The sequence below is a fragment of the Terrapene carolina genome, unplaced genomic scaffold (assembly GCF_002925995.2).
Source record: "Terrapene carolina triunguis isolate 2854851 unplaced genomic scaffold, T_m_triunguis-2.0 Scaffold88, whole genome shotgun sequence".
NCBI classification, from domain to species: Eukaryota; Metazoa; Chordata; order Testudines; family Emydidae; genus Terrapene; species Terrapene triunguis.
In genome coordinates, this window is record NW_020664439.1 from 5542229 (window position 1) to 5568694 (window position 26466).

Genomic DNA, 26466 nt, shown 5'->3' on the forward strand with positions numbered 1-26466 from the left:
TTACAGAATTTTTTTCTGAGAACTCCGATACATTTCACAAACCCCAGTTTGGGAACCACTGATCTAGTCTGACCTCCTTTATATTACAGGCCATTAAATTTCACCCCCCTATGCCTGTACTGAGTCTAATACCTTATTTGGCTAAAGCATATCTTCCAAAAAGGCATCCAGCCTTGATTTGAAGATATTAAGAGGGTGGATTCACCTTCCCTTGGTAGTTTGTTTCAATGGTTAATCACCAACACTGTTAAAAAAAATTGTGCTTAATTTCTTATTTGAATGTGCCCGGTTTCAGCTTCCAGCCACTTAAGTGAAAATATTGCTTCTTGTCAAATAGTTTTTAAAAATGTGATGCACACGTTTACTTCATAAACCAATCAGATATAAACTTTATTTTTTCAACTTTGTCAGTTCATTCTCCACTGAACTGCATTTATTTGCAAGTGTAGTTTACATTAGAAACTACACATCCTAAGTGGTTTTCTGTGGAGTTGCAAAAACAATTCCAGAACAATTCACTTCCATGTCTTCAAGTAGCACACCGTTTTCTGCACAAGCAGGCTGTAAAATTAGAATCAGTGAGATCCTCCACCTCCTTTTCCTCGGCTCTTAGACCTCATTTCATGCCAAGCCTTCACCAGTGGTTCTCTGTTCTTCCATATGAGTTCATGGCCATAAGTTACATACCAACTGAAAACAAAAACAAAACTTCAACTGAAATTAGATCATGCGAAGCTAAAGTTAAGAATGAGATAGAACACTGAAAGATGATAACTGGAATATCTGTTAAACAGCGAAATAGATGGGATAACCCAGAAGAAGCAGTAATAGAAATGAATAGGGTAAGTTTTTAAAAGAAGTTTGATAAGCTTTTGGAAGAAAACACTGACAACTTTAGGTAAGCTTTCTGGTTCCATTTACTCCTAATAACTTACACAGTTCTATACTTCCACCTGCCCCCATGTAGTTGAACAGTAGTTAGCACCTCAAATTTCTATCTTCTGTAGCCAAAAAATTTGCACCAATTACTACTCCACTTAAAAGAATATTAGAGTATAGTATATATTGCTTATGTCAATGCATTCCAACTATATTGCCGCAGAGGTATTTCCCGATATGCAAATGAACTCAGAAAAAAATCTAGAATAGAGTCTCTTCATTTGAAGCAAACTGCCTCCTCTAACTGGATGGATGCAGAAGTAATCCATTGGAAGTAACTTTTCCGGCATAACACAGACATTTAAATGAACATCAGCACCAGGGATTAACAGAAGGCTATGGTGAGTTTAGGGACCATGAAAGAAAAAAAAGTTGAGAACTCTGGAGCTAGACAATACTATAGCTCTATCAGAGCAAAAAAGAGACAGACAGATTAGGTAATTAGTTCAACACCACACAATGCCAAATTGTTTGTTTCCTACATTTTCTAGTGCTTCAACCCAATTAGCGATAACCTTTGAAGGCTTCATACATGGAGACAACGCAGCCAAACAAAATTACTAGCTTTTCAATGGAATTTGACCTAACAGATCTCACAGTTGCTCACTAACCCACCCAAACTGATGAGATACACTGAGACATGGGAAGTTTTACTGAGCTGCACAGTTGAAAAGATGTTTTCATTAGTCCAGTGTGCCCTCCATTAAACTAATGCACCAGAAGGTTTTAAATATTTTCTCTTTTTCTAATACAGAATTGTTTGCACACAATCGATAAAGTTAATAGATAACAAAAACTTACATTCCAAATATAGCTCCCCCAAGATGTGCTGCATGGTCAAAAAATTTCCAACCCAGAACAAGTCCTGCGGTGTCCATTGCAATAATGGCTTTTAAAGCCTAAAAATGAACAAAGCATTGTGAGAGCAGAATCTGCAGCAGTCTCTAATATCCAGCAGTAGGAACACTTCATATTTACCATTAAGCAAACATTTAAATGATGGAACATTCCCCATGACATGCAACAATACTTACTACATAAGGATTTCTCTTGAGACAGGCCTAGACTCTAGTCCTGCTCTTTTCTCACCAGACAATATACATGAAGTCTACTTCTACCAGAAGCCACAGAAGAAAGGAGGCTAAGAATGTGGCAGTAAATATAATGTATTTAAAATACTCTACAACCTAAAATGTGCTTTTATTACATTTTAAAAACATATCAGCTCTATTGCAACGTCAAGCCAGAAAAGGAGGTAAATCGCTGGTAAAAAGGAACACTACATACAGACCACTCCAATTAAGGAAGTGTAGCAAATATCTCATTCACAAGTCAGTTCTATATAAGCCATAATCATTCTATGCAGTAACAGCCTAGATTTGTGTCTGTATTCCCAAACACTGCCCCCTCCAACCATGTAGGTATACACCTCTGCCTCTACTAGATGGAAGGTGTGGGACATCATCCTCAACTTCTCACCCACTAAATATCTACAACTAGTACCAATACTGGATGAAATATCAGACCTATTTAAGAGTAGGAGATCAGGATATTCTTGAATGGTTGAGTACTACTGTATAAGCAGAAGTACTGATAAAGTATGTCACCCTTTAGTGGATGCAGTTTACTAACTATAAGTCCTAAGACTTATACAAGTGTGCATGTTTCTTGGGTTATACACTAGCAGTAATATGGGGCAACAGTTTGCATATTTACCATAGTATTAACTAGAATAATTAGCACCTAATTATATGTACTCAGGATTAAACTAATTGCCTTCAATTCTGAGAGACAGAGTTACATTCTCACATTTGGACTATTATGGTTAGAGGGGTTGTTTGGGGTTTTTTTTGTGGCCAAACTGTAATTAAAGAAACAGTGGTTGATTTGATATCTTTTATTGGACCAATTTCTGTTGGTGAAAGACAAGCTTTCAAGCTTACACAGAGCTGCATTGAGCAGGCATGGTCACCTAGAAAGATGCGTTGAGACCACTGTATGCGTCACCGAGCAAACAGGAAAGGACTTTCAAAATTGCCAAGGAACTTAAGGGGTGGGGATGACGGTTGGTCACCTGAGGGCAGGCTAGTAGAGTTCAAACTGATGACCAGAGAGGCAAAAACAGGCATTGTGGGACACCTCCCGGAGACCAACTGCAGCACTGTAATCGACCAGAGTGTCTACACTGGCTTTCTGCGATGCTATAGCCCCGGCGCAGAAAGCTCTACGCCTCTCAACGGGGTGGTTTTTTTACAGCACTGCAACTGCTCAGTTTCTGTGCACTAAGTGGCTTGGCACTGTGCACACTTCGGGAGTTACAATGCAGAAAGCTGCTTTGGTACGCAGAAACTTGCCAGTGTAGACAAGGCCTAAGAAATGCTTTGAAATTTAAAACTGATAGAATCTCAGTAAACTCATTCCTGTACAACACATTTTAAATCCAGTTGTCTTAAAATGGGTTAAAACAAAGCAATTAAGCTATCATACTAAAACAATGTTCAGTAGCATACAAAAAAGATGACTACGCATCTTAACTCAGGAGTCAAGATATATGAATGAGTTTCTAAAATATATATATTTTTAAAAGCGGGGAAAGGAATCAAAGAATGAGAATATTAAGAATGTGCCACAAAAGCCCCAGTGATCTATTCCTGTTCCTAAAACTTATGTTCTTAGAAGCAGCAGTAGGAAGCGTCTAAAGCAGGAGACAAGCATCTACAGCAATGCGATTAGAAATGATTTTTTTCTGGAAAATTAAATTCTCAAATCTGCCTCTGCCTTTGCAGATTTCCTCTCCTTCTTATTCGCCCCCGAATTATTTTTCACACAGTTAATTTAAAGTTGCCTGAAATAAGTAACCAGGTCCTGCAGTTTATCCCTAACAAACATAGCCCGTACACTATGTGTCACACTTTGAATGACAAGAGGTTCCCACAGTGCACGTACACAATTTTTTTGTACTTCCTCACAGGCATCGGGTTCCCTTTCCCTACCCCCATTTCCTGTAACTTTAAGAATTGGGTGTGAAATACATTTCCAGGAAGCAATCTAGAAGTTAAGCTCTACACAATTTAAAAAAGAAGAGACAAGCAATTGAAAACAAGCCTGATTCTTGTTTGCTCTACACCACGTCTAGTCATTATACTAGAATAGAGTCAGTGCAGAACTCTACCATATGAGAATGACAACATTTTATGCCCACTTTGCATTGGTGTAAATGACTACATAAAGTTCAGAGCAACAGCAAATCAGGCCCTAAGACTTCAAGCCATGACCATGTATTTAAATAAAAATTAGATATTGTTTGTATATTCATATTAAAAGGAGACATTCAGATACTGTTGGAGTGTAGGGAAGGGAACATATTTAAAGTATATAATTTCTGATATTCAAAGGCACTTACATTTCCTGCTGTAAATGTGAACATTGGAAGAAGTATGATGGCTAGTTTTGCTTCTGGCATCTTCATACATACTGCTGCAAGGACAGTCATTATAGCTCCTGACTGAAAATACATTAAAATACATGAAAGTGAGCTGAGATATTACACAAGGGAAATTTATTTTTCTGTATGTGAACCTATTTTGCTTGCTGCCTTTCTTTTCCAATGCAGCCCTATGACAAGTCCCAAAGCACAAAACAGTATGGTAAGTTTAGTACAGAAATAAATCAAGGAATCATTGCTTTATTTTGAGATCTGAATATATAAAAGCTGAAAGAATTGTTTCCTATGTCCTGTCTGACCTCTAAAAAACAAGTGAACAAGTTGTAACCTTTTCTGAAAACCATGCCATTTGTAACAATCATAAATAACCGATGTGAATATAGTGCCTTTCATCCCAATGAATTTTAGAAATATACATGTAGCACTGCTGAAATGTAACTGTAGCTAAGGTGAAAGCAACCACTCAGTTTAAAGCATGCTGGACATCAGCAGATGACAACTTTTTTGGCCAAGGAAACTGGAGCAAACCCCTCCTCTAACAACATAAGCCCATAGGATCTTCCAAGTCCATGCATGGACAGGATCTTAAACTGTATGCAAGTTTGTGTGGTAATATCAACACCTGATCAGTGAGAAAGTTACTCTGTAGCAAATACAAATGACTTGCAGGATAAGTGAACCATATGTGTATGGCATTAATTGAAATTCAACTTATAAACTGCAGCTCTAGTTGTCCAACAAGTTTCTCCCTCCATTTGAAAAACAAAACATGTTTTTTAAAAAAAGCCAAAACATGATATAAATAAAACCTCCAAAAAAACATAAATCTTGATCCAGCAGCAAGTTCACTTTACCCTTACTATAAGTTGAGTGCCTTAAAACATCCCAAAGCTTTGATAGCAGGTATTTTTATTTAGAAAAAATGTAAGCAGAACAGAAAATAAGCATACCACTCCTGCCAACTTCAGAAATTCTATAAATTGAGCGTGCTCAAGCAAAAGTTCTATATTTTTGGGAAGGAAGTTGATGGGAAACATTTCACCAGCATTACTTGTTAATGTCTACTGTCCCTGATCATATGATCTCTTGTAATCTCTTCAAAAAGCATACAATTTTCAATAATTAGAGCATAATTATGCATTACAGCCTCATGTAACAACCTTTATAAAATAGTGAGTTCAGTTCTACAACTTATCTACTCAGTGACAAGAGATCCTGCTGTTAAGCACTAGTTTACAATCCATTAGCATTTAGCAGCATTGGTTCTGGGCTGCTGTACCAAGGGCTTGGAAGAATGGCCCAGTTCTTGCACAGGAATTATTGTTTGATTACTCTCAACGCTGGTAACCTCTGCCTGCCTTCCCAAGCCAACATATCCCTGATTTTTAAGAAAGCTGTGGAATACAGTGCTTTGAAACTGGTTTTAATGATGCTACGAGATATAGTATTTGGGGATTTTAAAACGTATGCTACTTACAGCTCCAAGTGATGGTCCAAATCTTCCAGTAGTTACTTTAGTGACATAACTGACAAATGTGGAGATAACACCTAAAAAAGGTGAAATTACTGTTAGAAACCATATCAGGAATGTAAGTGAGGGGCAGGAGGCACCAAAACATTGCCTGAATGTTTGCATGAGGTATCTTGCACACTAACTTTTTAACTTAATTTTTTGAGGCAGTAGACATGGAGACTAGAAACAGTTGTAGTTTTGTCTGTCATCTCAGGGATGTCCTAAGACAATGTTAAAACCTAATAGTTCAGTGATGGAGCAGGACTTTAAATACAAGGCTTGCACTTTGACAGCCTAAAACCAAACATTAGTTCTTTGGGGGCAGGGACCATCTTTTTGTTCTTTGTTCAGTGCCTCGCACAATGGGGGCCTGGTCCATGACTAGGGCTCCTAGGTACTATGGTAATACAAATAAACCATTAAAGTAAGCACCGTGGTTGGTGTACAACAGCCTATGGGAATGAAGAATCAGTGTCTGCAGCCAGGGAAAAATATGTTAATCTCTCTCTCACTTCCTACCTGCATAAGTATGGTCATGACATTTCTTTAAAGTATTAATTTTTTGAAAAATTACCTGCAGAAAGGTACAATGCTATGAACTGCTCACGTCCCAAAAGAGAGACTATACTTGAAGAAAAACTCCACAGCACATACATATTTGCAGCCATGTGAAACAAAGAGAAATGACTAAATGTAGAGAGCAGCATGGGAGAGCAAAGGACTCCTATAAGAAGCAGAAAAGTGGTTACTGAAGAACAAATACAGGCCATTTTAGTATTTTTATTTGTGTGCATAAGTACTTACACATAAGCAAGAGAAAATATAGTTATCAGACTTCTTAAATATTTCATAAGCTTTAAACATGTAAAATGCGAGAAGTGTAATGAGCATCAGATGCAGTGTGGTGACTGCCGAAGCATGCAACATTTTCTAAGAAATCTGTCACCCATGTGAGTACATTAAAGATTTCCTTGTGGAGAGATTACATGGATTTTTCAAAAGCTTCCACACCATTCTTTGGAGAGTGGGAAAGCCACTTTTTTTTTCATTATGAGGGTTTTGTCCAATTATAACTGCTTAGGTTAAGATATGAAGGAGAATCTTAGCTTTCATTTTAAAAAATGTCTAGTCCTATTCAGTGCAGTGGTAAAGGTAAATAGATAGAAACCAATCTGTAGTTCAAAGTCTGAAAATTTCAGAGGATCCTAAGTCAACTGGGAGTCCAACTCCCATTGAAATTCAGTTAGTTGCCTAATTCCCTTAGGCTTTCCAAATCCCTGCCTAAAGGCACAAACATCTGGGTTCCACTTCTACAGCAGGAGTGAGGGGATGGGAGGGACCAGAAGAGCCCCCTCCCTCATGTGTCCTCCATACCCCCGTCTGTTTTGGAAATGGACCCCAAATGCTTGTGCCTTTAGAGCCTACAGTTAACATTTTCAAGGCTATTTTACCTTGAATGAAAGCTGACATTCTTCTTCATGTGGAGAAAAGGCCAGCTCTGTGGCAAGGGACTGGTAGGAATCCTCTCATGCTCATGGGCGAGTATATAATTGTTATATAGTGATAAGTGAATGCACACCATTCTGCATGTCTGGTGGTGCCCATCTCCCCTGCACTCAGGCCTCTAATTCTTATCTGCGGGGAATATTAATGTTCAAAAATAAAGAACAACTTCAAAACAGCTTTTTTAAGAACCATAAAAATGGTTTGTTTCCTCCCAAAAGACCAGGAAGAGTAATAACCAGGACAGAGCTAGGACTTCATTCCACTATGAGAGAAATCCCCCTTTGCAAAGACATAAGCCATTTGTTGTTCAGCGTGGCACACTTGAAGATGCTGGACCTCAAAATCTTGACATTATGATCTCTAGCAAAGCTATTTTGGGGAAAAAAATATAAGTTTCTATAAATTTAACCCTCCCCAAGACCCACCTGTTGAATTGGACGGATGGACATATACCCACACACAGTATACTTACTAGAGGCTGGATTAGATGTGAAGTAAGTAATCATTGTCCGCTGCATAGAAGGGATTCTCCATAAACAGAACACAAAGACATTTGCAGCTATGATACCTAATAAGAAAAAATCCAATTTAGAGACAGAGTATGAATATAACATGCAAGAACAAAGCACTTAGGCTTGGTCTACACTTACCCCCCAAGTCGAAGTAAGGTACGCAAATTCAGCTACGTGAATAACGTAGCTGAATTCGACATACCTTACTTCGAACTTACCGCGGTTCAGACGCGGTCCACACGCGGCAGGCAGGCTCCCCGTCGACTCCGCGGTACTCCTCTCGTTGAGCTGGAGTACCGCAGTCGACGGCGAGCACTTCCTGGTTCGATTTATCGCGTCCAGACCAGACGCGATAAATCGAACCCGGAACTTCGATTGCCAGCCGTCGAACTACCCAGTAAGTGTAGACTAGCCCTTAGTAGCAAAGTTTCAGAATTTCAGAACCACATTTACAACAATATCTACGTTTTTTCTTTGCTACTCCCATATAAAAATGGCAATTTTTAATTTTCATTTTCTGATGATTTTAAGAAAAATGAACTGGAATTCAGAAATCTTTACACGATGAAAACCTTTTTAACAGAAGTCACATTTTGTATCTAAACTAGCGTTCCTTTAGCTGCACAAAATACACACATGTATACTGTCCAGTGAGTCACTTTCAAGAAATCTGCAACCAATCTGCTACAACTAATCTTCCAAGAAATCTGCAACTACAAATTTGTCTTTGTAATTTACAAATTGTTGTTTACTTGCTAAGTTTTAATTCTGATCATATTCTAATTTAGATAAGAATGTAAATGATTGAGAGCAGACTGATGAAAGTTTACATCCTTGCATGTTTCCAAGTATCTGCTGACACCTAAAACCAAATTAAAATATAGCTTTGGCTCTGGAAAGCACATAAAACTGTCTTTAAAGATCTGAACGGTTTATATTATAAATCTGGCATTCCTGGGGGTGGGGAGGGAGGGAGAGATAATTTCTTTCCTTGTAAAAACTTAGATTCCTTATTTTCATGACTTATTTGAAAGACTCCTGCTGAACTCAAACCAGAAAAATATTTTCAAGGCTATTTATATCTGAAATTCTCTATTTAGAATCTGTATAATCTACTTTCTCTGAGCTGCTTTTAGCTTTAAGAGAGCGCCTATCCTATGCTACAGTGCTTTCTTATTAACCAAAGATTTCATTATGTGCTCAACGCCACCAAATTATAGAAGACCCCAACAAGGAATTTTTGCAAAATAATTCCAAATCTGTTCTGGTGCAACATGGCAGATAAGCATGTTTGAAAGGTTTCAATGTATATCAGTTAAATTTACATGTAATATAAATAAGGCCCTATTTAATTTGCAATATTGTGGAAATTGCGAATTCCACAGTATTAGGCTTCCATCGCAATTTTGACAACGGGAGCCCTGGGCGGCCGCTGACAGTGGAAAATCACGGAACAGTAACAATGGGCTTTATTAGTGCAAATAATAAAGGTCTTATTACTTTTCCGCAATTTTCCATGACTTGTCCGCAACTCAGCTGCAATTTTTTGACAATCATCCTGCAATTCAAATAGGGCCTTAAATATAAATATTAACCACATATTGAGAATCACCACAGAGACTATGCATGATTAATTTTCCACCTGATTTTTCCAAATACAATATTGGCACCACTTCATTTAGACATAATAAAAGCTTAAGTTGGATGTATAAAAATACAAAATATTGTATAAAACCAGTTGATAGGACCTTATATTTAGCTGGAATTCTTTAATGTGTCTATGATTGCCCTAGACATTCAAGACTTAAGTGCAATTTATTTTTATACTACTGAGCAATCTTTTAAAATGAGGCAGAAAGCGGTTGAAACCAATTTAAATATTTTGTCCTTAAAAAATTACTTTTTCTATATAAATATATGTTTTATGACAAACGGAAACTGGTTATTTAGGCTCCAATATGATTAGCAGAAATCTGCTCAGGTACTCAAATATTTTTACATACAGCATACATAGCACGGAGCATGTTCTAGATTAAATGCCGTAAATTAGCTATTTCTCATCTATTTTTCTCCTTAATCTGAATAGCTATGTGAGATGTCTATTAATGGGATTTCAATAATTCTGTATTAAGCAGATTCCATGCACCTCCTGTTAAATATAAATACCTGTGTATTATGTAACAAAATCTGATACACAACAAGATAGCTACCTCCTGTTTGCAACATTGTGTATGCAGTCACAGGAAGCAGTGATTTATGCTGCAACACATCATCGAGAAAAAATTACAACGTTTCCATTGTTTCTGGTTATGGTGCATAAAATTGCATGATATTCCTTGGATGACAAAGAATATTTCCAGAAAAAGGAAAAGAGCCATTTTACCCAGTAGTACACAGTAAATCTATCTCTCATGAGAAAGCTGTTAACTTGAAGGACAACCAATATTCAACACGGTTTGTGCTGGTAGTAACAGCACTGCTTTTCAGGCTCTGGCAAGGTTGTAGAAATTCTTTACTATGCTGCTTCTGAGGGTCCCTCATGCCCAATTTTTACTGTACTTCTATACATGTACTCCTCTCGTTGTCTCGAGACTAATACTGCACAATATTCAAAACGAGTGGAGATTTCATTTAATGTACAAGAAATATGTTCTGTGAGAAGGAATGGGTAGCAGATGCAGATGGGGAATGAAAATAGCGTGTACGTACACAGATTTGCTTTGTTTCTTACAATCGATAAGCATGGTATGAAAGCCATCTATTGTGACATACTGTACCTGTTTGCCATAATTCTCTTCCTGTGAATGTCTAATACTTGTAAGCTAACACAAACCTGTCACAGTCCGCTGACCCTCACTCAGGCTATTCCACCACTTGTTAACCTGAAAGAGAATACGTAGGGTATTCACTGACCTTCCAAAATAGCCCAGATCTCAGAACGATTTGAAAGTCACATAAGGTTTCACTTAAATAAATAAATTCATAAAAATCAAGTTCTTGTTAACAGAAGGATTGAGTTAATATACGCTTCTAATATTCAGTTAGACTTAAAATAGCTTTTTTATAGAAAAGTTATATTTCCTGTTCATATATTTTTTAAAATCTCCTCTTTCAGTTAAATATCCTGTTACAGAAAAAGATCCAATCCTTACATGGTATTAAACGGCAGAGCTCCATTGAATTCCAAAGATTGATATCAGTTTATACCAATGAAGACCTTGCGTATTTATGTGCATCTCCTAGGCCAGGGGTGGGCAAACTTTTTGGCCTGAGGGCCACATTGGGGTTCCGAAACTGTATGGAGGGCCAGGTAGGGAAGGCTGTGCCTTCCCAAAGAGCCTGGCCCCTGACCCCTACTTGCCCCTCCCACTTTCTACCCCCTGACTGCCCCCTCCTGACCCATCCAACCCCCCTGGCTCCTTGTCCCCTGACTGCCCCCTCCCGGGACCCCCCGCCCCTAACCACCCTCTCCCGGGACCCCACCCCCTATCCAATCCCCTTCCTCCCTATCCCGACCCCTATTCACACCCCCACCCCCTGACAGGCCTCCCAGGACTCCCACACCTATCCAACCCCCCCCCCCCCCGTGTTCCCCATCCCCTGACCGCCCCCACCCGGAACCTCCGCCCCATCCAACTGCTCCCTGTCCCCTGACTGCTCCCCAGGATCCTCTGCCCCTTATCCAACCCTATTGCTACCTGCCCCCTTACCATGCCACTCAGAGCACCAGGACTGGCAGCCGCGCCACCCGGCCGGAGCCAGTCCTGCCACCACTCAGTCTAGATCGCCAGGGCAGGCCGGCAGTTCTCACAGCCGCGCTGCCCGGCAGGAACTCGCAGCCCACCGCCCAGGCTGCTGGCAGCACGGGGAGCTGAGGCTGCAGGGGAGGAGGAATAGCAGGGGAGGGGCTGGGGGCTAGCCTCCCTGGCTGGGAGCTCAAGGGCCGGGCAGGAGGGTCCCGCGGGCCACAGTTTGCACACCTCTGTTCTAGGCGGAGACTCTTACTGACAGCTATTTGTGGTCTCACACCACCCACCTTTGAGAGTCCACCTTTGTGCCAGAGGTCATTTTTTGCAGAGGCAGCTAACAGGATGTGGCATTCACTCCCCCTTGTATCCAGCTCAGCCCGTCCCTCCTCCACCTTTAAGAAACCCCCTTGAAAAATTTATTATGACCACAGGCAGCTCTTAGATGTGCTTTTTTCCCTCTGTCCCCTTCTAATAGTCCCTTTTAAATATTTTTTTTTTAAAAACTGTTGATTTGATTATACTTAGTTTTATAACACTCCAAGGTGCTACATAAATTATTTCTATAGGTTGGACAAAAAGTAACCAAATAAGATTTCAGTGAATTGTTCATTTCCAAGTCATCACTCCATCTCTCCCCACTTCCTTAATTATCTGGCATAGGATCTAGATAAAACCATATCAATATTTTCTCCCCATCATGTCCTCCAGTATGGCCATTATGCAAACATGATTTTGTGTAATACAAAAAGCCTACATGCCTTTACTAACTAGCACTGGATGCTGAATTTAGAAGGATACTTGTATTACCAGATGGAGATGGGAGCTGGAGATTTTTTTTAAAATGTATTAGCAATGACACGGTAGTTTTGTTTATTATATTTTAGATAGCTAATTAGAATCCAGCAACCCTTTCCTATCAGAGAATTTAGTACTAAACTTGTTTTCTTCACAATTTCTAAATATTCTTAAGGGGCAGCTTTGATCTTACACATGATTCATATAAACACAGATGACGAGACATGCATTTGGACAGGAGTACTACAGTGTTTTCAACTCACATCATGGACACAAAGGGTTCCTCTGCATCCTGCTCAGGGCACAGTGCCTCTGCAGCTGCACACTCACCCCTACTAATAGTGGAAGAAACAGACCAGGACTAGGAATCAGATCTGCTCTACTGCTTGCCAGGGAACCAACCTCTCCGTGGACATAATGTACAGAACCCATTTCTTATATTTTAAATGAAAATATTACAGCAAAGTGCAAGTGATTATGGTATCCAGTGTTGCCAACTGATAATTTTATCATAGCCTAGCAATATTTGGTCTTTGTCTTAAAGTCACAAATTCTGGAGTCAGGTGTTTACTTGGGATTTTTTTTTTAATGTTCATTTATAAAAAGTTTCTAGTCCTTATAATTGCAAAGAAAAGCTTGAAAACATGAAACTTGAAGACAAGAATCTCATATTTATGCATTTTTTTTTTAAATCTCATGATTTTTAAGCCAATTTTTAAGCCAATGATTTTTGAACACCGAGGGTTGACAATACTACGCCTTCTAACATGATAAAAAAGTGAGTGGCATTTTAAGATATATTAGACATACCAAGAACTATTGGTCTCCCTTTCTTTTTGGGGGGAGGGGGGAGAGGAGCAAGAAGGGGGCTGCTATTTCATCTCTTCAGTATCTATTTGATAGCAGTGCCAAATGTTTACTTTTCATCTGTGCTAATTGTAAATCAGCTTCCTTTTGAACATATAGCACACTCTAAGCTGGAAGCCTGTCTCCCCAGCCCAGAAAGGACTAATACCACCCCCAAAAGTCTGTTCAGGCCCTTCCTTCAGGGTCCAGTTTCATTCTTTAAATACAAAACTCAGAGTAATACACACAGTTATCCCTCTGATCAAAACAGTTTTGCCATACAGCACTAATTAGAAAAGTTGTTAAAGTGCCAAGAATTTGATACTATAAAATAAAAGACAGACAAGTACCTATTACTGTACTCAACCAATACTAGCGGCATCAATATGCATGCCTGATTTTTAGTTTGTTTTATACAGTATTGACCACATAGTCTTCCCAGGTTACATTACTGAGGTAGGTCAAGCATCATATTCAGTAAAACACTAAGCACACTATTCATATGCAATACATGTTATTATAGTCCTATAGTCACTGTACTGACCACATTTAAATGCACAAGATAGTTATGTTCTATGTACCTGCTTTCTGAAGTCCCCATTTTTCTGAGGTCGTAACTTATCCATCCAATCTGCTCGAGCCTCATCAAAATAGTTCTGGACCCGGGATTTTAGGTATTCATACTGCCAAATAGCAGCTGATCCAAATGCACAGCCTGTAAACTATGTAACATTAGATGCATTCAAAATCAAAGTCTAATATGGAAGACAAATCCTTATACAATTTTAGGTAAAAATATAGCATGTGCTCCTACTGCACTTACATATTAATACTATTATAAACATTCAAAGAGTGAGGTTCTCACTGAATTATGCAGCAATATTGATTGTATTACATCTGATGAAGTGGGCTATAGCCCATAAAAGCTTATGCTCAAATAAACTGGTTAGTCTCTAAGGTGCCACAAGTACTCCTGTTCTTTTTGCGGATACAGACTAACACGGCTGCTACTCTGAAACAATATTTAATAAGAGCCTTCTTTTATGGTTATTTTGCCAGACATTGCAGGTTATTGCCTAACTGCCAGTTTGTGGCAGGATTAGACAATACCGTGCCACAAAAATCAGGACTCTTGTTGCAAAATTTAGGGTCAGTGTGCTAAACCCTCTGCTCCTTTCTACTTGTTAGGAGAGGTCTTCATTCCCTTTCTTTCAGGCTGGAGGGAGAAGGGAAACAAGTACCAGAGGATGGGACACTGACTGGGATGCAACAGGAAAGGGACTCTGAATGCATCCGATGAAGTGGGTTTTAGCTCACGAAAGCTTATGCTCAAATAAATTTGTTAGTCTCTAAGGTGCCACAAATACTCCTCGTTCTTTTGACCTTCAAGGATGATTCAGAAAGGTTGTAGAGTATATGAAAACAGCTAGCAGTTTGTTTAGCTTCAGGCTGATTTTTTTTTTAACCTTATTTGGGAGAGGGAGAAGTACTGGCAACACTCAGGGCTCAATAAGAAGCTAGCTGAATAGTATATGTATGGGAAACGTATTCAAGAATATTCTCTCCCTTTGAAAGGGATGGCAGCTCCCTTAGGACTGGCAAGCAAGACACTGTGCAGATTAGAAAAATACAGGACTATTTAAGCAGGCATTCACAGATTAATGGGGTAACAATTTGGTAATCCTCCTTCTGGAAGAAACTCACTATCTTCAGTGGGTTTGGTGAATTAAGATAGAAAAAAGTATGTTCTGAGAAAACTGTTTTAAAAAATTAAGAAAAGGTACCTTGATGGTGACAGGTGTACAGCCTCATGCAATAAGCTTCTGGGATTTAATTGCATTATTTTTAATGGAATACTCTTGCTTATCATGCACAAATTCTAGTGCAGTCACCTGCACAAGTAACTCCACATCAATGCTACTTCTAATACATGTAACATGATGGCACAAACAATTACCCCTATTGTAAAAAAGAATGGCTTCACAAGATGCTTCAGCGAAGGGGAAGAAGTATAAAAGATTGTTTCCTGTACTGGAGGAGACAGACTGCTTTTGTACGTTTTGGAGCCACTTTCTTGGTCTGGTTTTCGAGGTTCAGTCTTTTGGGGCACTCTTTTGAATCCATTTCTCTGCTGTGTATATAAAGTAAACCTGGGGAAAAGAAGAAATGTGCACCATAGACAAAGTCAATGTTGACTCACTATTTCAATTTAAACCCAGACTGCCTTATCTAGACATGACAGAAACTTTTTGGTAGGGTGGGGGAGATAGACCAGCTAACTTCTTTTCACAACTGTAAAGGTGTGTGTTCTTCACCTGCATGTTACAGAATTTCCTTGCTTCAGGATTTACTTTGCCTTTCACAGAATGGGGAAACTAGCTATTGTGTGTTTCATACTCTCATTTTCCAGTCTAGCTTGCATAAGGATATGAAAATACAATAATCATGGTATGAGCATACTAGCTAAAAGTGCTGGCAACATGGTGCAACTCTACCTGATCTTCATTGTGTTAGGAAACTAACTCAGACAATTCATTTCCCAAGGCTGGGGAGCTGCTGGGCAGCAGCTGAAATTTCAGGCCTGGAAATGGCCAAGTTAATTTTCTGTCACTTCAAGTGTAATCTTAGTGCATTACCCTGTTATCAAGTAATCTGGTTAAAATAACACCACTGGATGGCAGTGTGCTCGAGTTAATGCTGAAGGAATTTCAACTGTGGGAATTTCCTCATTTTAATGCTCGATCTTAGTACTGCACTATCACCTGGGGACTTATGTACCATTACAGACAGTGCTCTCACTCGGTTAAATGCCCCCCCGGGGGGATCTCAACCTGCCCTAGCCATGGGGCGCCGGGTGCGTGCTGGAGACCCATAGGCCCAACACTGGTTCTACACAGCCGGGCTCCACTCCCTGGTGTGATTTTCAACATTTCCTCTGAAACGCGCCCCTGGCCGAGCCTGGCCCATTCAGCGGCCGGCTGGAGAGACAGGGCCCGGCCAGGGCACAGGGCAGGGGGAGACGGGCAGTGCCCAGGCTGGGTCTCGCCGTTTAAAGCCCTCAGCTCGGAGCCGGGGCGCTGCTCACACGGCACCGTGACTGTGCAGAGCCTGAGGGGTCGGTGACAGCCCGCAAGGTGCTGGGGCCCTTCCCACCCACCAGCAGCCATCGGGGGCACGCCCCCGTCCCCTGTGCCTAGCACCGGACCCCCCTCCCGGCTCATCGCACCGGCCTCAGCGGGGACCCCGTCCCGGGCGGGCCGCTCCCCCCGTACCTGTGCCCCCGGCAGCGGCGGCCGCTCAGCACCTCTCGGCTGCAGAGCCGGGCCCAGCAGCTCCACGCCATGTTCCGACCCTGGCCCGCCCGCACCTCAAGCGCTTCCGGAGCACCCGGCAGCCCCGGCCGCCATCTAATCGGGGCGTCACAAGGGGACAGGGGAGGGCTGGATCCCGGTCATCCTACAGTGCGGGGGAGGACAGCCCACCCCACGCACACATGCCCGGCCATAGCTGGGACAAGGCTGGGCCTGGCCGGCAGCTACCGGTCCCGTAGAGACTGTACGGTCGCTCCCCGGACGCCATGTTGAGAAGGATATTTCTGGTTCTCCGGTCAACAACAGCCGCCATGTTGAGAAGGATATAGGCCACATCCCACTTTAGCCGCCATGTTGAGAAGGATATAGGCCGCATCCCACTTTAGACGCATGTTGAGAGGGTCATCGCCTGTCTTTCCCAGCTCGACCTCGGCCATGTTGAGAAGGGCATTTCCGGTATTCCCAGCGCAGCCTGGGCTGCCATGTGGAGACAGTCGTTACCACGTGACCACAGAGCTCCCCCTTGCCCTCCATGTTGAGAGGGGCATTTTCGAAGACTGATCTTACCTCCTTAGGGAACCTTAGGGAACAGCCAGCATGGATTTGTAAAGAACAAATCATGTCAAACCAATCTGATAGCTTTCTTTGATAGGATAACGAGCCTTGTGGATAAGGGTGAAGCTGTGGATGTGGTATACCTAGACTTTAGTAAGGCATTTGATACGGTCTGGCATGATATTCTTATCGACAAACTGGGCAAATACAATTTAGATGGGGCTGCTATAAGGTGGGTGCATAACTGGCTGGATAACCGTACTCAGAGAGTTGTTATTAATGGTTCCCAATCGTGCTGGAAAGGTATAACAAGTGGGGTTCCGCAGGGGTCTGTTTTGGGACCGGCTCTGTTCAATATCTTCATTAACGACTTAGATATTGGCATAGAAGGTACGATTATTAAGTTTGCGGATGATACCAAACTGGGATTGCAACTGCTTTGGAGGACAGGGTCATAATCCAAAATGATCTGGACAAATTGGAGACATGGTCTGAGTTAAACAGGATGAAGTTTAACAAAGACAAATGCAAAGTGCTCCACTTAGGAAGAAAAAATCAGTTTCACACATACAGAATGGGAAGAGACTGTCTAGGAAGGAGTACGGCAGAAAGGGATCTAGGGGTTATAGTGGACCACAAGCTAAATATGAGTCAACAGTGTGATGCTGTTGCAAAAAAAGCAAACATGATTCTGGGATGTATTAACAGGTGTGTTGTGAGCAAGACACGAGAAGTCATTCTTCCGCTCTACTCTGCTCCGGTTAGGCCTCAGCTGGAGTATTGTGTCCAGTTCTGGGCACCACATTTCATGAAAGATGTGGAGAAATTGGAAAGGGTCCAGAGAAGAGCAACAAGAATGATTAAAGGTCTTGAGAACATGACCTATGAAGGAAGGCTGAAAGAATTGGGTTTGTTTAGTTTGGAAAAGAGAAGACTGAGAGGGGACATGATAGCAGTTTTCAGGTATCTAAAAGGGTGTCATAAGGAGGAGGGAGAAAACTTGTACATCTTAGCCTCTAAGGATAGAACAAGAAGCAATGGGCTTAAACTGCAGCAAGGGAGGTCTAGGTTGGACATTAGGAAAAAGTTCCTAACTGTCAGGGTGGTTAAACACTGGAATAAATTGCCTAGGGAGGTTGTGGAATCTCCATCTCTGGAGATATTTAAGAGTAGGTTAGATAAATGTCTATCAGGGATGGTCTAGACAGTATTTGGTCCTGCCATGCAGGCAGGGGACTGGACTCGATGACCTCTCGAGGTCCCTTCCAGTCCTAGAATCTATGAATCTATGAATCCTCCCCGCCTTGATGCCTAAGTGAAAAGCTGTTTCAAAGATGGCGGCCATGAGAAGGCGCGCAGGGCTGTGGTGTCTGTGGGCCCCCTGGGGAGGGCTGGAGGAGATCCCACTGGGTCTGCTGCTGAGGGGTGCTGACCCTGGGGGCTGAGGGTAGCAGCTGCTGTAGGGCTGGGGGAGGCAGAAGCCCAGCAGCAGGAGGCCTTGGGCCTGGGGGAGCCCCATGGCAGCTCCTACATTCTCCCCTAGGCCCTGCAGACCTGTGTAGGGCAGGGCCGCCCAGAGGATTCTGGGGGCGTGGGGCAAAGCGGGGGAGCTACGTTGCTTGTACTTACCCGGCGGCGGGGGGCTCTTCAGTCGCTCCGCGTCTTCGGCAGCACTGAAGGGCCCCCCCGCCGCCGAAATGCTGCCAAAGACCTGGAGCGATTGAAGGGCCGCCTGCCGCCGAAATGCCGCCAAAGACCCGGACCGCCGCCAGGCCAGGGCTCGCGGGGCCCCTGCGGGGTCTGGGGCAAATTGCCCCACTTGCCTCCCTCCCTCTCCCCCCCCCCGGGCGGCCCTGGTGCAGGGCCGTCCTTAGGCATATGCAGCATATGCAGCTGCGTAGGGCACCATGAAATTTGGGGCACCAAATTGCCCCAAATTTCATGGTGCCCTGGGCAGCTGCGTCACGTGCTGCATATGTGGCAGCACCAGCCCCGGTGACCAGCCCTATCCCTCGGCCGGCCCCCCGACAGGCTGCGCCCACTGCAAGGGGCAGGGCCATCCCTAGCGGGGTGTGGGGCCCCGGACAACTCTGTCCGCCCCACCTCTTGCCCTTCCCCCTGCTCCGCCCCCAGCCTGCCCCCATGCCACCTCTTCCCCCAGCAACCCTGCACTCACTGGCAGCGGTGGGAAGCAGAGCAACCCGGCCCCAGCCCGCTCCACTCCGCCAGCTCCCAGCCGCGGCGCTCTGCTTCCCGCCGCCGGTGAGTGCGGGGAGGTTGGGGAAAGGACGCCCCCCGCACTCACCAGCTGCAGGAAGCGGAGCCCTGCTGCTGGGAGCTGGCAGAGTAGAGCTGGCTGGAGCCGCGTCGCTCCGCTTTCCGCCACCAGCGAGTGTAGGGGGTGTCCTTTCCCCAACCTCCCCACGCTCACCAGCGGCGGGAAGCGGAGTGCTGCGGCTTGGAGGTGGTGGAGTAGAGCGAGCTGGGGCCGGGCTGCTCCGCTTTCCGCTGCTGCCGGTGAGTGCAGGGGGGACCCTTTCCCCTAAGCCCCCTCCCCCGAGCAACACGGCTGCAAGGGAAGCAGAGCAGACTGCTCCCGGCCCCCCGCTAATTCCCCAGGCCACTCTGGGCCTGTGGGGCCCCCCAAAGTGCCCCCCCACAGCTCCTGCCTCCCAGACCCTGGGAGAGGAGGCCTGGGCTCCCACACAGCCCCCCCATGGGGGGGCTGCATAGGGCACCCAAATGGCTAGGGATGGCCCTGGACCCATGGGGCTTGTAATCTGAGGGGGCTTGGCTCCTGCAGCAAGGTCCAGGGCATGAGAGCCTGGCTGGCATAGCTAAACTAGTAGGGAATCGATTTACATCGGTAAACATTGATTTCACCGAGTGCACATGCAAGCTCCGGGAAAAATATTTCCATCGGTAACAATCAAAATGTACAGCTCAGACATGGTAAGAAAAATGCTGTTTGAGAACATATTAGAGGTTGATTCAGCAGTGTATTATCGCCTAGGCCAGCAAATTTTCAGGGTCGGCAAATTTATAATAGTAGCATTTTTGTAATCGTGGCATCAGTGACGCCACAATTATACCAATCATAGCGCGTATTGAAACCACCAGTGACGGCGCAACGCCATTTAGTAAACATACTTGCGAGAATCCTAAACGTTAATAATATGACCGGAAGGAAGAAATTAAGCGGTTCTCAGTTTTGGATCCATGCGCGGTCCTGCGCTATAAGCAAAATCGCGCTATACAGATGCGCGTTCAAGTGAGGGTCCGCTGTACTTCTAATTTTATTTATAATAAAACTTGTAAATGTTCAATTATTTTAATGATATTTAGATTCATTTTAGTTCAAATGAATTTGTAAAAAAACTAAAACAAGTTCATATGGGGCCGGGGGCGGCAATTATTTCAGGGCCTCGGGTGGCAAAATCATTAATCCGCCACTGGATTGATTTAAGGATTTTTACTTTGTATATGTTGACATGTGATGGTGACCATTTTTGTAGCAAATCTTTAACTTTTTAACTCTCGATAGCTGTCATTAAATAATTGTTGTCTGACTCCCCCATAATTTCTTGCACTGTGAAAATGTAAATTGATAAAAAAAAATTGTGAAAAAATCTTTAAAATACATATTGATATCCATCAAAATTATAAATAAATAAAAATCAAATTCTGCTAAGCATGAGACGGGGGCTTGTTATACTCTCGCAGTTTTTTATCCTGGGGCTCACAGTAGTTGTTTTATATATATATATATATATATATATATATACCCAGCTCCTGAAATCTTGTGATTATGTGACAAGCTCATTTTTCATTCATAAAACAAAAAAACAGCTTCTGACAGCTCTATTGTGAAGAAAAGCTTGAAAACATGACTCAAGTAAAAGAATATAAACTATAATTAAATAAATATACCTTATTTTAAATCTCATGTTTTTTTAAACCAATCTCATTGGGTTTTAGACCTAACTTGCATTTTTTTATTGCTTGGTGTTAGCAATACTGAGGGAGAGACTCAGTGATGGTGTCAGGTTTGGGAAGAAGGAACTGGACTGCAATGGGAAGTGGCAGAGTCTGAGATTGCTTTTATAGTGTTTACAAGTCCAAATCAGGGACCAAGGCAGTGTACAGGCAAGTAAAACAGTCCCTGCCTGGCCCCAGAGAACTCACAATATAGGACTGACAAATGCAATAGATGGATAAACAGAGACGTGAGTGTAGGGTGATGGGCAAAGTAATGGTAAAGATGAATGTCATTTGCATATATTAGTAGTTTGATCATAGGAATCACAAGTGGTCACCGGCCAAATAAAAGTATTTTCAGTATCCCCATCAAGTGTAGGGATGGGGGCAGGAAAGCAGTCCACTTGTGGATTGTGGGGAATGAATTACACCTCTACCCCGATATAACGCGACCCGATATAACACGAATTCTGATATAACGCGGTAAAGCAGTGCTCTGGGGGGGCGGGGCTGCGCACTCCAGCGGATCAAAGCAAGTTTGATAGAATGCGGTTTCACCTATAACGTGGTAAGATTTTTTGGCTCCTGAGGACAGCGTTATATCGAGGTAGAGGTGTAAGATTTGTTTCCTTTTTTGAATTTGCATCTTGTTTAACTGGATGGGGATTTTGTCTGCTAAGATGAATACTAGACAGTGACCTGAAGCAACCTCCTTAAGATTGCTGTGTGATTCTGCTTTGTGTGTTCATATATTGCATTTTGTTTAAATCTCTTTAAATTTAAACAATTAAAATTAAGCAAGGAGCAGGTGCCAGGCCACATATTTCTGTTGTAAAAACATTTATTGCAATACTTTTAGAAGTGAAAGCAACATTGTAGTCAGTATTGTTCATTTATATACCTCACCTACCCCTCGTTCAACAATACAGCTAATTTGGTAAAAAGAATACAAGAGAATTGAGTTTCATAATGTGAAGAGTCTTGCACAGCTCATATTTCCTCTTGTTTCATGGTGTGGTTTCCCCATCCCCAATAACATTTGGAAGCCTTTCCAGGGTCTTACCAGAATTCACTAACTTATTTTCCAGCCTTAATATTTTTCTTTTATAACCTTTACTGTCATGTCTGCAATCCACTTAAATTTTTGGTTAGGAAGTTTCTTTCTAATCTCAAGAATGTTCTTTGCCCTCCTATAAGGCTTGAAAAACCTTTTAATAAAGTTGTAGTTCTTAATTTGATATGGTCAGCAGAGCTACCCTTGCTAGATGATTGGACTCTTCCCTTGATTTTATTGTCAGAACATTATGCCAAAGTCTTGTTTGGACAGTCACAGAACATGTTTAATTATTAGAGAGACAAGGTGGGTGAGGTAATAACTTTTATTGGATCAACTTCTGTTGTTGGAAGGGCCAAGCTTTTGAGCTTTATCCAGTAAAAGATATTAGCTCACCCATCTCATCTCATATCCTGGGACCAACACAGCTACAAGAACACTGTAAACAGTGCTTAATTATTCAATTATTAGCATTTGTAAATGTCTCCATTGCAAATGTCTTCATAACTTAATTCTAGGGCTGTCAAATAAGCACTTTTCACACACATTTTTATATAATTAAAAGTACAAGAGCAACAACAAATCAGCCATCAAATCTGGCAATCTTGTCACTGAAAAGCTAGAGAGCTTGGAGACTGAGCTACCTTGTCACTTTTGGAGATGGCTTTCATAGCAACATTGCATCATAATAGCAAGGCAGGGAAGGGATGATGTGAAGGTGACTCTTCAAGAAGGGTTAGAACAAGAGTGATGAGAGTCAAAAACCAGTCCTTTGATTTCAAATGTAATTGATTAGAGTGGCATCTGTTGAACTTGCAGACATTTGAATTTCTGCAGCCTTTCCAATGATTGAGAATATTTAATACTTATAGTGGATTAAACTTTATCTACTATCTCTTAAACAAAACCTCATTAGAATGCTGCAGATGAAAAATTAAATATTTGAAAGATAGGAAACTCTGGCTTTGTTTCCCAACCTACTGCCTACTATAGGAGACCTCTATATTTCCAGTAAGGGCTATAGACCTTTACTATCTCCTTCCATATTACGTATTAATCTGTGACCAACCATCTGACTCCTAAACATTGCCTGGAGACAAGACACTCCTCTTACTTACTCATTCTTCAGGAGTTACAAATATCAGCATCCCATTCTTAGGATAGCTCTAACCCCCACACTACTATCTTTTTCTCTGCAGTGGTCCAAAGAGCTAAACATCTTTCATCTGATACCTCACATACCTCGCCACTCAGAGAACCGAATTTGTTTCATCCACCTTATATCTATCCACCCTGCTAATATGACTGATACTAGATCCTCCAGATTCAGACCAGACATGCACTTTTACTCTACTCAGTCTACAAATATTGTTTGGAGCTGATGGTATCACATCCATCCAACATGGAGTACTAATACTTATAGTCACTGAGGTGAAAAGGTTCTTAAAATTGTACTTACATCCCTATTAGGAGAAGGCTGGATGTGGATATGGGGTTAGAGTTCAGGTTGTTTGTGGAACCTAAACTCAGAATTTCCTGACTTTCAAACATCTTGTGTTTTGAATTACTGCATTCCAATGAAGGAGGATATATGTCCAACTTTGACTAGACTTAAAAATGTTGGGTAGGGCATTATATAAAGTTTTAATCTTATGATCCTTACTATCAAGCATTAATAGTGATTACCTGGATCCATAGCTATGTAGCCTACAAAACCCATTAATCTGGGTTATTGGTCTGTTTGTTTGGTGTAAAGTCTGTTTGATCTCATTGCATCTATTAAGCTTATAATTTGTTGCAAATTGTCTTAATGGATCACTAAATATATTTATTTTAATAGATTACAAAATTTAGAAGTGTTTGGAAGAAAAATGTTCCCCTCTGAAATGTAGGGCTGAGCCTTTTTAGTGGAATAGAAATATTTTAAAAACAGAATGAGCCTGATCCTGTTTTCCTTGTGCAACCAAACTTCCAATGAGTGAATGGGATTTGAGTACATAATTATGGGCCAGAACCTGAATTTTTTATCTACATAAGACGGTGTGAATCTACAGTGCACTGGCTTGCTGCACAGTAACATAACAAATTCTTCCTTGGAAAATTATTATTGGGGAGTAGGGCTGTCAAACCCACCCCCGTTAAGCATGTGATTAATCATGCTGTTAAACAATAATAGAATACCATTTATTTAAATATTTTTGGATGTTTTCTACATTTTTAAATATATTGATTTCAGTTACAACACAGAATACAATGTGTACAGTGCTCACTTTATATTTATTTTTATTACAAATATTTGCACTGTAAAAAACAAAAAATAGTATTTTTCAGTTCACCTAATATAAGTACTGTAGTGCAATCTCTTTATCATGAAAGTTGGACTTACAAATGTAGAATTATGTACAAAAAGGCATTCAAAAATAAAACAATGTAAAACTTTAGAGCCTACAAGTCCACTCAGTCCTACTTTTTGTTCAGCCAATCACTCAGACAAACAAGTTTGTTTACATTTGCAGAAGATAATGCAGCCTGCTTCTTGTTTACAGTGTCACCTGAAAGTGAGAACAGACGTTTGCATGGCACTGTTGTAACTGGTGTCGCAAGATATTTACATGCCAGATGCGCTAAAGGTTCATATGTCCCTTCGTGCTTCAACCACCATTCCAGAGGACATGCATCCATGCTGATGACGGGTTCTGCTCGATAACAGTCCAAAGCAGTGCAGACCGACGCATGTTCATTTTCATCATCTGAGTCAGATGCCACCAGCAAAAGGTTGATTTTCTTTTTTGGTGGTTTGGGTTCTGTAGTTTCCGCATCAGAGTGTTGCTCTTTTAAGACTTCTGAAAGCATGCTCCACACCTGGTCCCTTTCAGATTTTGGAAGGCACTTCAGATTCTTAAACCTTGGGTTGAGTGCAGTAGCTATCTTTAGAAATCTCACATTGGTACCTTCTTTGCGTTTTCTCAAATCTGCAGTGAAAGTGTTCTTGAAATGAACAACATGCTGGGTCATCATCGGAAACTGCTATAACATGAAATATAGGTCAGAATGCAGGTAAAACAGAGCAGGAAGCATACAGTTCTCCCACTAGGAGTTCAGTCACAAATTTAATTAATGCCTTATTTTTTTAATGAGCGTCATCAGCATGAAAGTGTGTCTTCTGAAATGCTGGTTGAAGCATGAAGGAGCATTCGAAAGTTTAGCATATCTGGCACGTAAATACTTGCAATGCTGGCTACAAAAGTGCCATGCGAATGCCTATTCTCACTTTCAGATGACATTGTAAATAAGAAGCAGGCAGCATTATATCCCATAAATGTAAACAAACTTGTTTGTCTTAGTGATTGGCTGAATGAGAAGTAGGACTGAGTGGACTTGTAGTCTCTAAAGTTTTACATTGTTTTGTTTTCGATTGTAGTTATATAACAAAAAACAATCTACATTTGTAAGTTGCACTCAGGGCCGCCGAGAGCAGGTTTGGGCCCCGGTGAAAAAAATTTTTCAGGCCCCCCAGCAAGGGCGGACAGGCTAAACAGGGCCGACGAGGGGGGGGAAGCAGGGCCCCGGGCCCCCTTCCGGACCGCCGGGCCCCGGTAATTTGTACTGGCTTTCCCCCGCCCCCTCGTTGGCCCTAGTTGCACTTTCATGATAAAGAGATTGCACTAAAGTACTTTGTATGAGGTGAATTAAAAATACTATTGCTTTTGTTTATCATTTTTACAGTGCAAATATTCATAATAAAAATAATAATATCAAGTGAGCACTGTACACTTTGTATTCTGTGTTTTAATTGAAATCAATATATTTGAAAATGTAGAAAAATATCCAAAATATTTAATAAATTTCAATTGGTATTCTAGTGTTTAACTGTATGATTAAAACTGTGATTAATCGCGATTAATTTTTAAAATTGCAATGAATTTTTTCAAGTTAGTCGTGTGAGTTAACTGTGATTAATCAACAGCCCTATTAAGGCATATTAAACATATTTTTCTGTCTTTTAATGCAATTTAACAGCAAGAAACAAAGGGAAGCTGACACCATGTGAGCAATCAGCTCTTATCAGGCCACCCTCAAGTGATCCCCAGAATAGTTTGAAAACCTCTTGCAATTAGCTTCTCTAGCATTATGATTGATTTTAATTTGTTTAATTTAATTTGTTCATATTACTGAAGCCAGCCTATAGTGTAATACTATGAACTCTTATCCACCAGTCAATGATCTGGCAGTGAGGCCTTGATTTTTAGTACAGGGGGAAAG

The 26466-nt window shown here is 41.6% G+C and overlaps 1 protein-coding gene across 1 annotated transcript; it reads right to left on the bottom strand.

The window, feature by feature from the left end:
- Nucleotides 1–365: 365 nt before the first annotated feature.
- On the bottom strand, nucleotides 366–16897 carry PARL (presenilin associated rhomboid like). The gene is made up of 10 exons (XM_026649921.2): nucleotides 16578–16897; nucleotides 15263–15455; nucleotides 13887–14027; nucleotides 10749–10797; nucleotides 7876–7971; nucleotides 6472–6621; nucleotides 5862–5932; nucleotides 4343–4444; nucleotides 1741–1838; nucleotides 366–690 (listed from the first exon to the last, which is right to left on the bottom strand). The coding sequence occupies exons 1-10, from the start codon at nucleotides 16646–16648 to the stop codon at nucleotides 576–578; spliced, it is 1086 nt and encodes a 361-aa protein (XP_026505706.1). The 5' UTR covers nucleotides 16649–16897; the 3' UTR covers nucleotides 366–575.
- Between the last annotated feature and the right edge of the window lie 9569 nt (nucleotides 16898–26466).